Genomic DNA, 14,686 nt, shown 5'->3' with positions numbered 1-14,686 from the left:
TGGGATTACAGGCACATGCCACCATGCCCAGTCTTAATAGCCTTCTCAGCATGCCCTACAGGCAGGGCCGGCATGACATGCTGGGTATCAAACCCTAGCCATTGCACTCTGCCTAAGCAGGTGCTTTAGTCCACTGAGCTATCAGGCCAGACTAAGAATCTATCTTTTGCTTTTGACAGTTTAACTTTTTTTCTAAGTGTGCATCTGTTTGTGTTTATCCTAATCAGAGATCCTTAATCTTTTTGGTTGTCTACGTCTTCTCTTTTTTAAAATCAAATTTGGGAAGCTTATGACTATGCTCAAACTTTTCTACTCTGTTCTTTCTTTTGATAATATTCCATTTTGTGTATTTTAGTGTGCTAGATGGTATCCCACAGTTCTCTATGGATCTACTCATTTTTCCTCATTCCTTTTTTGTTATATCCCTCAAACTTTGTACTCTCAGTTAACCATTCTTGCATTTGTTGGTTTATTAATTTGCCAATTCATACTTGCTTATTGAAACTTTCTAGTAAATTTTGTATTCAAATTTTCATTTTTTATTTCATAATTTCTGTCTTCTGTATTTGGGAAGATATTCTTGTATTTTAGTTGTTCAGACATGATTCTCTCATTTTAATCCTTTGAACATATTTATAATAGTTAATTTAAAGTCTTTGTCAATAAATCTAATGTCTGGTCTTCTCAGAAACAGGTTCAATTAGGGATTTTTTTCCCTGTATATAGGTCAAACTTTTCTAGTATATCTCATAAATTTTTGTTCAGAATCAAATACCTTAATATAGCGGGGCAATAGTGGAAATCAGAATACTTCCTGCTCCTTAGATTTTGTTGTCATTGCTGGTAATTTTGATTTAGTGACTTACCTAGACTAACTCTGTGAAGCCTCCATTATTTATTGTATGTGCTACTCCATGAGCTTAGTATGCTACTGATTATATGCCTGGAACCAGTGCATCTCCCAGACTTTGCCCAGAAATTTTTTCTGTGTGTTGATCATAATTTAAACACTTTCAAAGCGGCAGTTTGTAAATCTGCTGTATGCGCAGCCTCAAAGTCGGCCAGAATTGAAAATGAGGACCTTCTCAATTCTTCCCTGGCTTTACATATAGCCCTGAACATTCTATGTGTCTTTCTAGATTCCCAGGAATATGACATTGGTTTTCAAAGTCTGCTAATGAGCATCTCATTGTCCAATTTTTTTTAAACTTTTTTGATCAACCTCTTCTTAGCCCCAACTTGTAATGCTGCCCCTGCAGCTACATACTTCCCTAGAATAAGGTTGATCACAGAGAGCAAGCTCTGACTCAGGGAAGATAGAGACAAGGCCAGAAAGAACTTCTCAGTCTGGTAAAATAGTGATAATTCTCTGGAAATGGGGCTTTTGGAGAGATCCAAAGCTACTGTGCCCCCTTCAGTGATTGCTGTTAGTTTTGAAGGGTACTGTGAAAATGGATTGAAAGGAATCATATTAGAACAAGTTAAATGCCACCAAATTTGTCATTCTTTCGGGAGATTCAGCCGTTTTTCTTTAATAAGCATTTTTTGGAATGGGGAAAACCTTTAATTAATATTCAGAATTTTGAAACTTAATTTGTACAACCTTTGCTAATGTTTTTAATTCTAAAGTGTTGTAAGTCTTTCATCAGGCATCCTGGAATGTCTCTTCAATGATGACTCATAAAGTACTTTGTAAATTATCTGGCTTTTTCTAGTTATCCCTATAGAAACACTAATGTAACCAGAAACAGAAGTGAAGAGTTACTTTTGTGTTTGTTCAGCTCCACATAGTGGACCATACACCAGCTTTGAAAATCTTTCTAGAACTTTAGTATATTAGGGGCTGGGGAGATGGCTCAGTAGAATAAGCACATGCCTAGCAAGCACAAGGGTCTGAGTTCAATCCCCGGTTCTGCAAAAAATTAAATAAATAAATAAATAAATAAGAACTTTAGTATATTATAAATAGAAAAATAAACATACCTTAGATTCTGAGGTAAGTAAATGAAAATGATTATTTGAAGCTGAGCATGGTAACACACATAGCTATAATTGCAACACTTTGGGAGACTTAAGGCAAGAGGATTGCAAATTGGAGTCCAGCGTGAACAACTTAGTCATTTGGTGTGAGGCCCTATCTCAAGATAAAAAACAGGTTGAAATATAATTTGGTGTAAAGTCCCTGGGTTTAATCCTTAGCACTGATACACATATATTTTTCCCACTAGATGTTTCTGTATCATTAAATGAAGATGAAAAAGCCAATTATTTCTTTCCTTAGAAATTATTTTTTGCAGTGCTAGTGATCCTAGGAATCAAACCCAAGACCTCATCTGTGCTAGGCAAATACACTGTAACCGATCTGCATCCCCAGCTCTCTTTCCTTAGAATTTAAATGTTGTAATTAACTGGGAAAAATGCATTACTTATATATGAAATATTTACCCATTGATTTTTAGTGGTCTGTGATTAAAAATAACACTCAAGTGTAGTTGGGAACTAGATTGCTAAAAGTTACTTCTTATACAGTTTTGAGATGTATACCTAGTCCCCAGACAAAATTTTGAAGAAGATAGAATTTGACTTTGGTAATTCCTCATGGCATTCTTTCTTCTCTTTTGAGTTCTAATATTAGACTTTTAAATTTTCTGTACCTCATTTTTCTTTTTTGTGAGTGATTTAACTGAGACTATAATATATATTTCTTCTTGTGTATGTGTAGGGTCTCACTATGCAGCTCGACGTAGTGATTCTCCTGTTTTTGGCCTCCCCAGCTCTGGAATTACAGGTGCGTGCCATAATGCCCAGACTTATTAATTTATATTTCTATAGATTGAACATTCCTGATCTGAAATCTAAACTGTTCCAAAGTCCAAAACTTTTTAAGCACCATGTTAATGCTTTAAAAATTTCGGGTTTCAGAGTATTTTGCATTTCAAATTTTTGGAATAGGGATGTTCAACCAATAAAGTCTATACAGATATACCAACCTCCCCCTAAAAGCCCCTTCTAAAATCTAAAACACTTCTGGTGCCAAACCAATGACTAGTAAAGGTTTGTACTTTCAAGATGGTGCTTGAAGAAATGCTTCTTGGTAGAAGTGCATTATATTGAATGATATATATGCAGTAGAGTTGTTATAAGGGCAGGCACCCTAGGTCAGTGTTGTCTACAACATAAATGTCCACTGTACTATACCTTTCCTTCTCTCAAATTTTAAGGAGCAATTTTCCCAGGCCTTTTAAGACACATAATGGATTGCTTCACTGTCTTTTAAGGTATTTAGAGAAATATGGTAACTCCAGGATAAATGAAGTTTAAATACATTCCTCTTAGAAAATTTCTTACTCCCAAATGTTTCAATGGGAATATTTAGTAGAATGCAGTAAAAATATTATTCATGAGCAAATGATTGATACTGTTGAAGTAACAGTATGCAAATGATTTAGGCAGAGAGCTGTTGTGCAAATTATATGAAAATGCTAGAATATTTATAACAGACTCTTTTTTACAAAAGAAAAAGTGAAAGAAGAAACACCAGAAAAGCAAAGCCTGAAGCGATCTCCTCAGCAACCTGTACCTTGTGCGGTTCCTGTTTCTCCTAAACAGTCCAAAATGGTGCTGCATGTTTGTAAAGGTAAATAGCTTTACATGATTCAAGATTAGGAAGAAAATTTCCTCCTCTACTAAATTATATATGTTCTTATGGTGATGGTGTTAGTGGTTAGGTAAATGTATTTGCTCATTACAGTTAGGTTACTACTTTAGCAGCGTGGGCATAACATTCCCTTCAAAGCATTCAGCTGTCATTTTTCCATAAACATATTGTGATAACCTTTCATATTCATCTTTGTCTTGCTAAAAACTGATAGAACAGAAAAACTTAGTACCGTTCTCCAGTAAAAATGTTTAATGCTCAAGTAGTAAGTAAATGTTAGAATCAAACTGTGTGATCATATATAGCAAGTTGTGAGCTACATTTCTGAGACCAAATGCTTTTGTGAGATGCTGATAGATTTGGGAGGGAGACTACTAGCAGGAGGTACTAAGTTTCCCTGAAGAGTTGGGGAGATAGCTTGGCTATCTAAGTGCCTGCCTGGCAAGCCCTTGGGGCCGGGTTCAATCTCCAGTACTGCATGCCATGGCAGCCCCAGAATGGGCACACCATACTGGCCACCGAAACCAGGCATGGTTGTGCACACTTGTAATCCCAGTGCTGGGGAGGCTGAGACAGGAGGATCACAATGACTTTAAACTGTGTAGTGAGATCCTGTACCAAATAAAGATATAAAATAAATTTCTGTGAAAATATGTATGGTGTTACAAAACTAATTTGGATTTCAAGATAGTGTCCATTACTATAAATGTTGAGTAGGAAATGGCTGTGTACTTTTGGTTAGAAATTTGTGGTTTGATACAACATGAATTTAGTGAAGAATTGTTGGAAATGAGATCAACTTTTTGGTAGTATTTTGAATTTTATGTTGAAAATAATCTTCTTTATCTTGTCCCCTGTAGAAGAACCATTGTCTCCTGAAGCAAAAGATATGCCAAAAGAAGAAGAATTTGAAATACTGAAGACTTCACCATTAAGTTCAGGAGATCCTTTGGATCCTGTCTGTAGCAGTCTTACACATTCTTCAGTCCATGGTGATTTTCCTCAAAATGAGCCAAGCACCTCAAGTTCACCGCTAGCTGAGACCAGGTCATCTCCCATCAGTAGCTACTATGAAGCTGCATTCGAAACGGAGAGTACAGATGAAGGTATATTTAAAATGCAATTCTCAGCCAACATTCCCATCGTTCTCTTTGATGCTTCCACACCAGACAGCATCCTCTGAGAGTGTATCACATTGCACAAAGTGCCAAAATTGGCAAGGCTGGGTTCTTCCTTTCACATCACTGTCAGGGCTGAACCATTATGGATGCTCCAAAACTCATAGTATCACAGAACTGGTTCTGGGGATCTGGATTACCCATCATGTCTCTGATAGGGATTTCTCAGATTAATTATTTAGCAATCATAATTTGTCAGTTTCTTGGGTACTGTCTGGATTCACAAATCATTTATATCTCTGAGGCCTTGAAAGGCACATTGTCTCTCCTCCTTTCTCATATATTCTTGATGTCTTTTAATGCTCCAGCCTGAGTACAGTTCATGGATTGGGGGTCTGGTTTATAGTATGTCATTTCCTTATTTTCCATATCCTCTGTTATTCTCTCAGACCCACAAGGAAGGTGTAGCTTGTGTTAAACAGGGAAACATCTTGTTGATGTTCAGAGAGAAACTCTGATGTTTAGAACAGCCTTCCATATGCAAAGACGGCCGCTGTCTTAAATACTTTAATGGGTTAAGAGTGCAGGAGAATGAGTGTGTGAATATATAATATATATTTCATCTTTTTATTCTGGGTTGGTATCTGTAGGCCAGATTGAGGAGTGAATGAAATGTGAACCAAGTAACCCTCTTGTCTTTTATCAGGGGTGTTTTCTGTAGGTGGCTTCTCCTCCACATACATCAAGAAACATTAAGTCACTTCCATCCTCTCACCTCCTGTGGAGATTGTGTCTCCTTTTAAAAGTTTCATTATTTTCAGAGTCTAAGGATAGATGTTTATTCCATAAGGATAATATACCCTGAAATTTTAATTATTTTCACAAAATGTGAACTTTCAAAGACAAGCTTCATTAAGAGGGTCTAAAAGTTTTCTTCCTATAATAAATACCTCATTTTCAAATGTATGCCTAACAACTACCATGCCACGGTGGTGGTTTGTATTTGAGTTTTGGACGCCTAGCATCTGGTTTTCCTAGGAATGGAAACACTAATCATAATCATATTATTTCTTAGTAATTTACTCAGTGGGAATGGAAATCATTGTCTTCATCATTACATGACCTTGTATGTCAGACACATAGTATTTTATATGGCCTCATACATTATTATATCAGTTAACTAATTATGTGAGATATAGGTGCTGGTAAACATTTTCAGGTGAAAAAAATTTCAGAAGTAATTTTGCTAAAATCCTTCCAAAATGGCTGGACCAGTCCTTCAACCCAGACATACTGGTTCAAGGGCCATATTCTTAGCTGCTGTGGGGACTGCGTCTCTCAAAAACAGGTAAGCATTTTACTTCAGAACTGTCTCTAAAGTATGTGCTACTACTATTTTCTTTAAGTATCACTATTCTTACTTAAAAATTAGTTCACTCTCGACAGCCAGTAATGTTCACACAACCTCCTGCCTACCCTGCTCCATTATTTGAATGAAAAAAAAATCTACATAAGTAACATTAAGGGAAGTCAACTCACACTCACTATATTTATTTCAGAAATATTTATTGGTATCTCAATATACATAAGACAGAAGCGTTCAGAAGGACAGCATGATAGGACTTGGGTAATTTTTCACATGATTAGTTTCATATTTGAATAATATAATGTTTACAGCCTTCTAGAATTGTTTTGAAAATGGAACCAAATTAAATTACCTTTCCATAATAATGGACTAAAGATAAAAAAATTGTAGTTATTTTTAGTATAAAATTAGTTTATTCCAGGAGTCATATCTTTACATATAATTTATCTGTAGTAATTTGCAAAACTAATTACATGTGCAGTAATTTAGAGGCAGGATTAACCTTGCCAATAATGTTTTAATATTAAATTGTGTCATAAGGAGAAGGCTTTTCTATGTGAACTTACAATACCTTATACAGACATAGTGAACACCATCATTTTTACCTGGACTGATACAACCCAACAGAAATTTCCTCTGGCAAGTAGAGGGGAAAAAGACATTTAAGTGTGAAGATTTTGGATGTTGTGATATTTGAAAGAAAATTTAGAACTACATACAGAAAATAATTATTGAAATTTCTTTTATTGTACCTTTTCCTTGGATAAATATTCCATATGCTCCTAATATAATCATGGTCCAGATGATGAAAAGGAGAGGAAGGATTTGCCTTTGACTAATTCACACACAGAATCCATCAAATTGTGTTACTAACTCTTGATTCAAGAAATAACTCTTCCTCACAAATTATATAACTCTCTTCAGTTATCTTCACACTCTTAATTAATTCTAGCTTTCTTTCTCTTTAAATAAATGGATATCTACAGAACACAAATAAATTTCAGTAAAACTTAGCGAAAAACTAAAGCCCATTGAAATTTAAGTACTTAAATTTGTTTCATTTTATTTTTCTTTACTGTACTTTGCTCTTACTTTAATTGTGGTACTGGAGATTGAACCCAGGGAATGCTGAGCTATATCTCTAATCTCTATTATTTTGAGGCAGGATCTGGCTAAGTTTCTAGGTTGGCTTCTTACTTGGAATCCTCCTGCTTCAGCTTCACAAGTAGCTGAGAATACAGCCACCAGTTCTTAGTTATTTCTTTATTTAACATAAAAATTTTCAAACAAAACAATAGTCTGTTGCTATGTAACTAAACATGAAAGAGAAATTGAATAAAATGTTGGTTTATTCTGACATACTTTGTTTTTTTCAAAATGCAGATTGTTTAAGCCACAAGAGAAGAAATCTAAAGAGTAAACTGGGTGCTAAAAATATCTATATTGAATACATGGGAAAGATTTGGTGAAACAACAAATTTGGTTCTTCAGGATAGAGGGTTATTGAAATTTGTTGATTAAAGTGAACAAATTCAGGACTAATGATTGTAGCTCAGTGATAGAGCTTGCCTAGCAGGTATAAAGACCTGGGTTCCATCCCCATCACTGCAAATGCACACAAATATAAGCAATCATAAAACTAAATCTGGGCTAGTAAAATAAACCTTATTTAGACAAGGGAGAACAATTAACAGAATGAAAGAAATTCATTTAAACAAATTAAGAGAGTAATTAACTTCATTGGCAGATCTTTTTACTTTATTTGTTTGGGGCCAAAGAGGCCTTAGATTGGCTGACAGTGTTTTGTGATGTTTGAATCTTAAGTGGAACTTCTGAAGCTGCTTTGGCTAATTGGGGGAGGTCAGATGGGATATTCTTCTGTCATTATCTTCAGATCATCTTTATGTAGGTTTTCATAGATTGCAACAGTTGGAATCTTGAGTCATTGCTTAAGTTCTTAACAGAAGATTTCAGTAAAGAGACCATTGCTCCCTACTTAACATCTCTTCTTTCAGGATAATGATCAGGTCAAGTATGATTTGTTCTTTTTCCCCCCATTGAAGCTCCAGCTTATATAGCTGTACCTGACCCCAGTGTCCTGAAACAAGACCTATCTAAGGACCCTTCAACCTGGTCTGTGGATGAAGTGATACAGTTTATGAAAGATACAGATCCTCAGATATCAGGCCCCCTCGCGGAACTCTTCAGGCAACATGTAATGTATCTTGATTTGGTTTTCCTGCTGCCATAATGCCTTTGAATGACCTCTATGCAGGCCTTTCTATTGGATAATCAGTTGTGTAGATGGAGGAACCCTCTCAACTGATTTTTTTTCCATTTGTGAGAATGGTTATTTTGCTCAGTACTAGTTCTTCTAAGGGAAGGTTAGTGGTATGTTCTTTAAAATGTGTATCCAGGTGCCTAATAACTAAACTACCTTAAGTTCTCAAGACAAGATGATTTAATATCACCACCCTCTGGTGGACAACCCTTTATGTAATGACAGATGTAGTTACATGTAGCATGGTCCCTTGGCCCTTGGACCATGAATTCAGAGAGGGTGGCCACAAACTAACAAGGTGGCCTAATCCAATAACTGTAAGATTAAGTACATCTTTGTTTTAAACAGAAATTAATACCAAACAATGCTTTCATAACAAATCAGTTAATAAGAAATTTTAGGAGGAGGCCTTATGACTATTAAGCAATATTTTCCTTGTTTTCTAATATCAAAGTAGCAATATTAATTTCTGATGTACCATTTCTAATAGTGTTAAGAAAATCAGTTTTAGCATCTAACCAACTTCCGACAACTAACTGGTCAATTTATAAACTTAACACTATATAGAATGTTTATAGCTTGCATTAATGTTGGCATATTCCTAGCCTTTTTTAGAAAGATAATGACTGTCTGGGCTTGGTGGCTCACACCTGTAATCCTAGCATTTGGAAGGCTGAAGCAGGAGGATTTCCAGGAGTTCAAGGCTAACTTGGGCTACCTAGTGAGTTCAAGGCCTGCCTGAACTACATGATGAAACCCTGTCTCAGAAAAAGAAAAAAGAGTAAGAAAAGAAAGTTAATGATCATCTGAGAGTCTTTTCCACCATTCATAGTTTTTGATCTTTTGTCATAGATACATAATATTTTGTTTAACATACACTAACCACTTACCAGTCCAATTATTTAAATACAAGATGACCAAAAATTACATATTTTTGTTATTCTTTGTAAAATAACAGGAAATATAAAAATGACAATTTTATGAAATTTATTCAGTATAGGAATCAACTGGTTGAAATGACACCTGCCTGAGAGATGTGCAGGATAGTAGGTAAACAAATAAGCTCCCTGAGTAACATTTGGACTAAACAGTTAAGTCATTAAGATCAGCTACTTTGATTCTTAAAACATTCATAATATTCATAAAAGATACTATGTTAAATTTCCACTTAAAATTTGAAAAAATTACAAATTTTCACATGCTTCACCATACAACTTATGTTTTAATAATTTTCAGGAATTAAATGTATATTCAGACTACAGATCTGGAATAGAATAGATCTCATACAGCTGCTGTCTGTTATAAATTCTATGAATGAATGTTTTGACAAATATGAAAGCATTTATTAATTATTGAAATTCTCTTGTTTTTGTAGGAGATTGATGGGAAAGCTCTGCTTCTACTCAAGAGTGAAGTGATGATGAAGTATATGGGGCTGAAGCTGGGGCCAGCAATAAAGCTGTGTTACTACATTGAAAAACTTAAAGAAGGAAAATATAATTGAAAAAAGTCAGTTTAGATTGGATATAATTCTCAGGTGTACTGATAACATTTTAATTTAAAAGTAGTTTTCTTAGCAGTCTTTATTTTGTAGAAAGTTCCTATAAAAATATTGTCAGAATTATAGAATTATATTAACAGTCCAGTCTACTTCTTAAAAAGCCATCTAACATGCTAATATTAGCATATTCAAATTGGTAGTTCATTTGTATCTTTATTGTTTTGATTGTATATTTTACAAATATACATAATGCAGTAAGCAGAAAACCCTTTCATTTGGCCTAATCTTTATATTCAGAACCAAAACAGCTAAATCCCAAAGAGGAAAATATTAAGAGTTTTAACAGCTTCTATATTTAAACCCATGAGAATTTTTCCTCAGAAAAAAGTTTACGTATGTACCTGTAGCTGTTGTCTCTTGCTCAGATACTTTCTGATTCTATAATGTTCTGTTCATGTTTTAAGAATTTCTAGAAAAGAAATAGCCCTATAAATTATTTTTGCTTTCTGTTATTAGTTCTTTCACTGTTGTATTTGTTCGTATTTAAAGGAAGAAGCAAGCTTATTAGCATTCATAAAGTGTTCTTACCTGTTTTTTTTATTATTATTTTTAAATCAGGACTGATAGAATGACATTTTGTGCAGGTGTTTGTACTACAAGAGTGGTTTAAGTGGAATAGGATTCATTTTTTTTCACTAAAATACATATATGTAAACCTATATTTTTGCTAAGCTTGAACATTAGGCATTCATTTCACATATCTCTCTATCTGTGTCCAGATTTTTAAGAGATATATATTTTATTGTATGTGTTTATTTTTCATATGGATACTTTACCATATTTATATACTATTCTATTCTTGTAGGTATACACAAGTGTTTTCTTTTTGATTTTAATATGGCACTTTGCACTGCCAGAGGTAAGAGTGAGCTATAAATATAGTTAGATGTTTTTATTCCACAAAAATATGTGCATCATTTGCTATCACCAGTACCTCTCAGCTTGCTCTTCAGGTGATAAGAAACAATCAGTAGATTGGTTTCCATGCAGGGACGTTCTCTATCCTATGCAATATTTCTTGCTAATTTTCTTGGTTCTGAGCCATTTATTCTCCTACATTTGGGAAGATACATTAGTTCTATTTTGGTCTTTGAAGGTTAGAACTTTCAGGGGGAAATGGTGCTATACGTTTATTGTTACAACTTAGGTAATATTAATAAGCTATAAAAATCACTTGTAAAAGTATTAGCCATTTGTTTTAAATGCCATTAAAATGTTCACTGGGACAAGAATGTACAATTTTAGAAAACTAAGTGTACTTTAGATAAGAATGCAATTATTTGAAGGATCACTTCATCTGTGTTAGTCCTTATGTTATGAGACTAGATTCTTACTAAATCTTGGTCTTCTTTCAAATTGCTTGTAAAAAGATACTGTGCCCATTTGAACAGTCCTCAGGTGTTTATATAAATGCTGTATTTTACAATTTTGATGTTTTAAAAATACAATAAAGTTAAATAACTGCAGCAATACCAAAGCCTCAGGTCTGATTTTACTTGCTTTCACTTCATTACATTAATATGTAAACTTGTTGGACTTAAAAAGAGCCCCTGTGGAAAAAAAAAAGAGCCCCTGTGAGGGCTGGCATTATAACTCAGTGGACTAAGTGCTTGCTTAAGTAAGCACAGGGGCCAGGGTTTGATCCCTGGCATCACATGCCATGCCGGCCCTGGGCCCTGCCCCCAGGCGTGCTGAGCCAGGAACCTGGGCATGCACCAGAAATCAGGAGGATCACTACAAGTCCGAGCTGTGTAGTGAGACCCTGCACAAACAAACAAAAAAATATTTTAAAAAGCCCCTTTGGCTATGGTCTTATTATTAGGGAAAACACTGCTTTTTCAAGCAATGGAGTGGATCATACGTGGAGTTACCTGAGTAAATGAAACAGGTTATAATTCTGAGGCTCTAAGCCTGATGCTGGAAAATATTTTTATTTATGTATTTTTATTTATTTTTTGTATTTTAGGATAGGGTCTCACTGCATAGATTGGGTAGATTGGACTCGGTGATTCTCCTGTTTACAGCCTCCCAAGTGCTGGGATTACAGGTGTGTGCCACCATGCCCAGTCTAAATCGCCCTCTCAGCATGCCCCTGGGTTGGGGCCGGCATCACACTCCCAGCCCCTGCATCTGCCTAAGCAGGCGCTTTATTCTGCTGAGCTATTTGGCCAGCCCTTGGAAAATGTTTTTATAATGACTTTGTTTTGTGCAGGATCCTGTGGGGTTGTGTGTGTGTGTGTACTGGAATCAAACTCCTGACCTTTTGCTTGCCAGGCTGGCACTATGCTACTAAGCTATATTTCCAGCCCTGGAAAATGTTTATAAGATCCTCTGATTCAGAAAATGAAGACGACTGTGGGGTAGCTAAGGCATACATGAAGGACCAGCGAGATAGCTCAGTGTGTGAAGCACCTGCTTTGGCAAGCACGGTTCAGTCCCCACCCCCGCATGCCACACCACCCCTGGGGCACGCTGAGAACAGAATCGGGACATGGTGATGCACTCCTGTAATCCCAGTACTGGTGAGGCTGAAAACAGGATCACTACAAGTGTGAACTGCATAGTGAGACCCTGTACCAAATATATAAAATGGAAAAAAAAAGGAATGCATGGCAGTGTTCTTTTTCCTGTTGTTCATCATTTCAGTAAGTTAATGATAAACAATATATTCCTCAATATTAGTAGTTAAGGTATTTAGCACAAAGAAACAATTGTTCTTCCTGATGTAAAGAAACTACTTAAGGGAAAATAAGTGTTGATGAGGATATGGAAAAACTGGAACCTTTGCACATTGCTGGTGGGAATGTAAAATTGTGTCTTTCTTGGCACTTTGTAAAGAAGTTCTGCAAATCTTTTGTGAGTGTCTGGCTGTGCTCTTGAGGCTGCCTTGATGTCCTAAATCAATTCAAACTACCTTTCATCTTCATTTTGACTTGGAGAAGAGGCACAAGTCACATGATGCCAGATCCAGTAAATAACATGGAGGAAGACACACCAATTTTTTATGATCCTCCCTTTCCAGTGGATGGCACTCAGCAGCATTCACCATATTCTTATTTTTCACTTCATTACATTAATATGTAAATTTGTTGAACTTAAAAAGAGCCCCTGTGAGGGTTGGCATCATAGCTCAGTGGACTAAGTGCTTAGGTAAACGCAGGGGCCAGGGTTTGCTTCCTGGCACTACATGCCGCGCTGGCCCCACCCCCAGGTGTGCTGAGCTGGGATTCTGGATGTGGTAGTGCACACCTGTATTTGCAGCACTAGGGAAGCCTGAAGCACTCATGAACAGAGACTTCCAAAACAAAGTAGCAAGGATGACTGGTCTTCAAAGCAAGGGGAATTAACATTTCATGAGAGGTTAATCATATATCTTTTATAAAGAAATTAAATTTAAACACTCGCTGTACTTTTTAGTCATGCCTTGTATCCTCAAAGGAATTAAAAGGAGAGGCTCAGGTTCTTATACACGCATGTTTAATGCAGCATCATTCTGACAGTTGAAAGATATGTCCATTGACAGATGAGGGTAAAATGTAATACACATACAATGAAAAGAATGAAATTCTGATAGATATGGCAACATAAGCCAGACAACAAGGACAAATATTAATTCACTTACATGAGGCATTCAAATTCATAGAGATAGGAGATAGAGGTTAGCATGGGTTTATGGTGAGAATTGCATTATTGTGTAATAGGCACTGTTTCAGTGTAAGATGATGAAAAAATTCTTACATGGATAGCAATAAAAGGTTGCAATTATATTTTGAATATACTAATTGAATGCATAAAATACTTAAAATGATAACTTCATATATGCTTTATGGCAAATTAGTGTAAAAAAAAAACAGTAGAAGTAATAGGTGTAAAATACTCCTTTGTCAGTAGATCCTGTGAGGAGTCCTGTTGAAAACATGAGAAAGAATTGGAGAAGCAGAAACAAGGATAAAGTACAGTGTCACAGTTGTGCCATCTTGTTGAATGAAAGAACAGATGTTTAAAAACTTGTCCTCTCTAGATGTGCCTCTTTATTTTTCACACTTGATGAATTTCTCCAAGTATAGTACCTGATTGTTTCAAAGTTAATATCGCTCTCAAATTGGTTATTCTAGTATTATCCCACTTAAATATTTTTACCTTTCAGACAAAGGCATATATGTCCTATTTCGTTCTTTTTTTCTCATATGCAGTCCTCTTTTACATACTTAAAAGACCCTTGACAGTTCACAATTATCAGTATTCCTTGTTCCTCAAGTTTACAAGTCTCCCAGGAGAATCTGCTAAAATCTGTGTTACCATAGATGTTACTACCCAACAGATTTCCATATATTATAAAGGTTCAGCCTACACCTTGGTAGTTCACTTACTTTGGGAAAGCATGGCTTTAACCTTAGTTAACCTAATCAGGCTTTGACATATATTTAGCATTTGCATCACTGTTAGATGATAAGACAGGCTGGATTTTAGAATTAGAAATTCTGAACATAACCTCCCCAGCACACACATTTTTTGTCTTTAGTTAAAGTTCTGTAAAGAAAGCGTCTTGACATTAAAAAAAAAAATAAGCGTTTTATAGGTAAGGTATTCTAGAGGAAATAATGAGATTGCATGTTAGACTGCAGTTAGTGATAGACCCAAAGTATAGTATGACCCAAGTAGCACTGTCAGGTTTTTTTTCTTACACTTCTCTGGGAACTTG

At 35.5% G+C, this 14,686-nt stretch overlaps 1 protein-coding gene across 1 annotated transcript in view; it reads left to right on the top strand.

Moving 5' to 3' along the window:
- The window catches only part of Scml2 (Scm polycomb group protein like 2), an 81,231-nt gene extending 71,150 nt beyond the window's left edge, over positions 1 to 10,081 (top strand). Inside the window, exons 12-15 of the mRNA XM_004635091.2 lie at positions 3,524 to 3,637; positions 4,519 to 4,764; positions 8,206 to 8,357; positions 9,799 to 10,081. Coding sequence (XP_004635148.1) covers positions 3,524 to 3,637; positions 4,519 to 4,764; positions 8,206 to 8,357; positions 9,799 to 9,927 — 641 coding nt within the window. The 3' untranslated portion in view covers positions 9,928 to 10,081. The remainder of the gene's footprint in view (positions 1 to 3,523; positions 3,638 to 4,518; positions 4,765 to 8,205; positions 8,358 to 9,798) is intronic.
- Positions 10,082 to 14,686: the final 4,605 nt, after the last annotated feature.

The sequence above is a fragment of the Octodon degus genome, unplaced genomic scaffold, assembly GCF_000260255.1.
Source record: "Octodon degus isolate 3935 unplaced genomic scaffold, OctDeg1.0 scaffold00069, whole genome shotgun sequence".
Lineage (NCBI taxonomy): Eukaryota > Metazoa > Chordata > Mammalia > Rodentia > Octodontidae > Octodon > Octodon degus.
This window is presented reverse-complemented; position numbering and strand designations above follow the sequence as displayed.